Source organism: Orycteropus afer, unplaced genomic scaffold, assembly GCF_000298275.1.
Source record: "Orycteropus afer afer isolate SDZICR_OR568_19922 unplaced genomic scaffold, OryAfe1.0 scaffold00019, whole genome shotgun sequence".
Taxonomy (NCBI): domain Eukaryota; kingdom Metazoa; phylum Chordata; class Mammalia; order Tubulidentata; family Orycteropodidae; genus Orycteropus; species Orycteropus afer.
In genome coordinates, this window is record NW_006921606.1 from 1,350,807 (window position 1) to 1,352,077 (window position 1,271).

General features: G+C 39.7%; 1 protein-coding gene across 1 annotated transcript in view; it reads left to right on the plus strand.

Moving 5' to 3' along the window:
- Positions 1-1,271, plus strand: part of TARS3 (threonyl-tRNA synthetase 3) — a 123,289-nt gene that overhangs the window by 107,575 nt on the left and 14,443 nt on the right. Inside the window, exon 16 of the mRNA XM_007959926.1 lies at positions 1,122-1,226. Coding sequence (XP_007958117.1) covers positions 1,122-1,226 — 105 coding nt within the window. The remainder of the gene's footprint in view (positions 1-1,121; positions 1,227-1,271) is intronic.

A 1,271-nucleotide genomic window follows, 5' to 3' on the forward strand; every position in this document is an offset into this window, starting at 1 on the left:
AAAAAAAAATGCCGAAAACTAGGACCTGATAGGGGAAGATTCAGAATAATAATAAAAAGGACAAAAGTATTAATAATAGTAGTTGTTTTAAAACAGACAAATACAGGCAAACTAATCACCAGAAAAAAGAAAGCGAAAAAGAAAACAAAAGAAAAAAAAAATCAGTGGAGGACAGGGCAGGGCACCCAGGCTCCGTCTGAGCACCCAGACTGTGATGGAATTCCTGTGGGCCCAGAAGGTAGGTGGGAGTGGGTGATGGCCACACCTCCCTTCACCAAGTGGGTGTGGGGTATAAGAGTAACAAGAGGAATCTCGTACCTTTTCAGTCTTGCAGGTCCCGACTCTCCTTGGGGTTGCTGGAAAGTAGAACATGTTCTTAAGCCCCAGGAATCTGTGAGAGCGCTGTCTCTTTAAATATCCAAAATAGTCAAGCCGCTTTTTAAACGTTCAAAATGGCGGCGACCTCCGGACCGGCAAAAGTCCACAGCCCACCTTTCTCTTCACCTTCTCCATTTGTTCCCCAGCCACCGTGCACAGTCCTGTGTGCAGTCCCTGGCTAGCAGGGTGATTTTTAGGTTAATTCTTAGGTCCTACCACCTCTCGGGAATCTCCAAGCTGTCTGTGCCGTCAGGATCACTCAGGCTCACTGCCAGGCCACAGCTCTGTCTGTCTCCTTTTTTGGTATTTTCATGCAAATTCTTCTGCTAGTTGGGGTTTAGTCCACTTCTATATCCTTCCCTTCAAGGCTCAGGAGTCCAAGATTATCTTCTGTGTCTGTGTTAATTGGTTTCCCTCTTCTTTGTTGAAGAGGGTGTGTGCAGTCTTTCTGCCAAGTTTGCCATCTTGCCTGAACCTTGTTACTTTAATTTTCTTAGATACTTTTATTTATTATCTAGTATTTTAATAGTATTTTGTTTACCATTGGTTCATAAAAGACATAAGAATTTGAAAGAAAAAACTTTTTATTTCTAATAAATGGCACATTATATGCTTGAAGATGATTTATAAAGAATTTATCATTTTACCTACTTTGGGGAAATAACTTTTAAGTATAACATCAGAAGATAAAGTTTTTCTAAGTCTTAAGAAAATATTTAAATGTGTAATTTTTTATTTTTTAGTAAAGATGGGGATGATAAGAAGAGACCGGTGATCATACACAGAGCCATTTTGGGATCAGTGGAAAGAATGATAGCTATTCTCTCAGAAAACTATGGAGGGAAATGGTAAGTGACATGGAAAAGAAAAGGGATATGTCTGTTTTTTTTTTT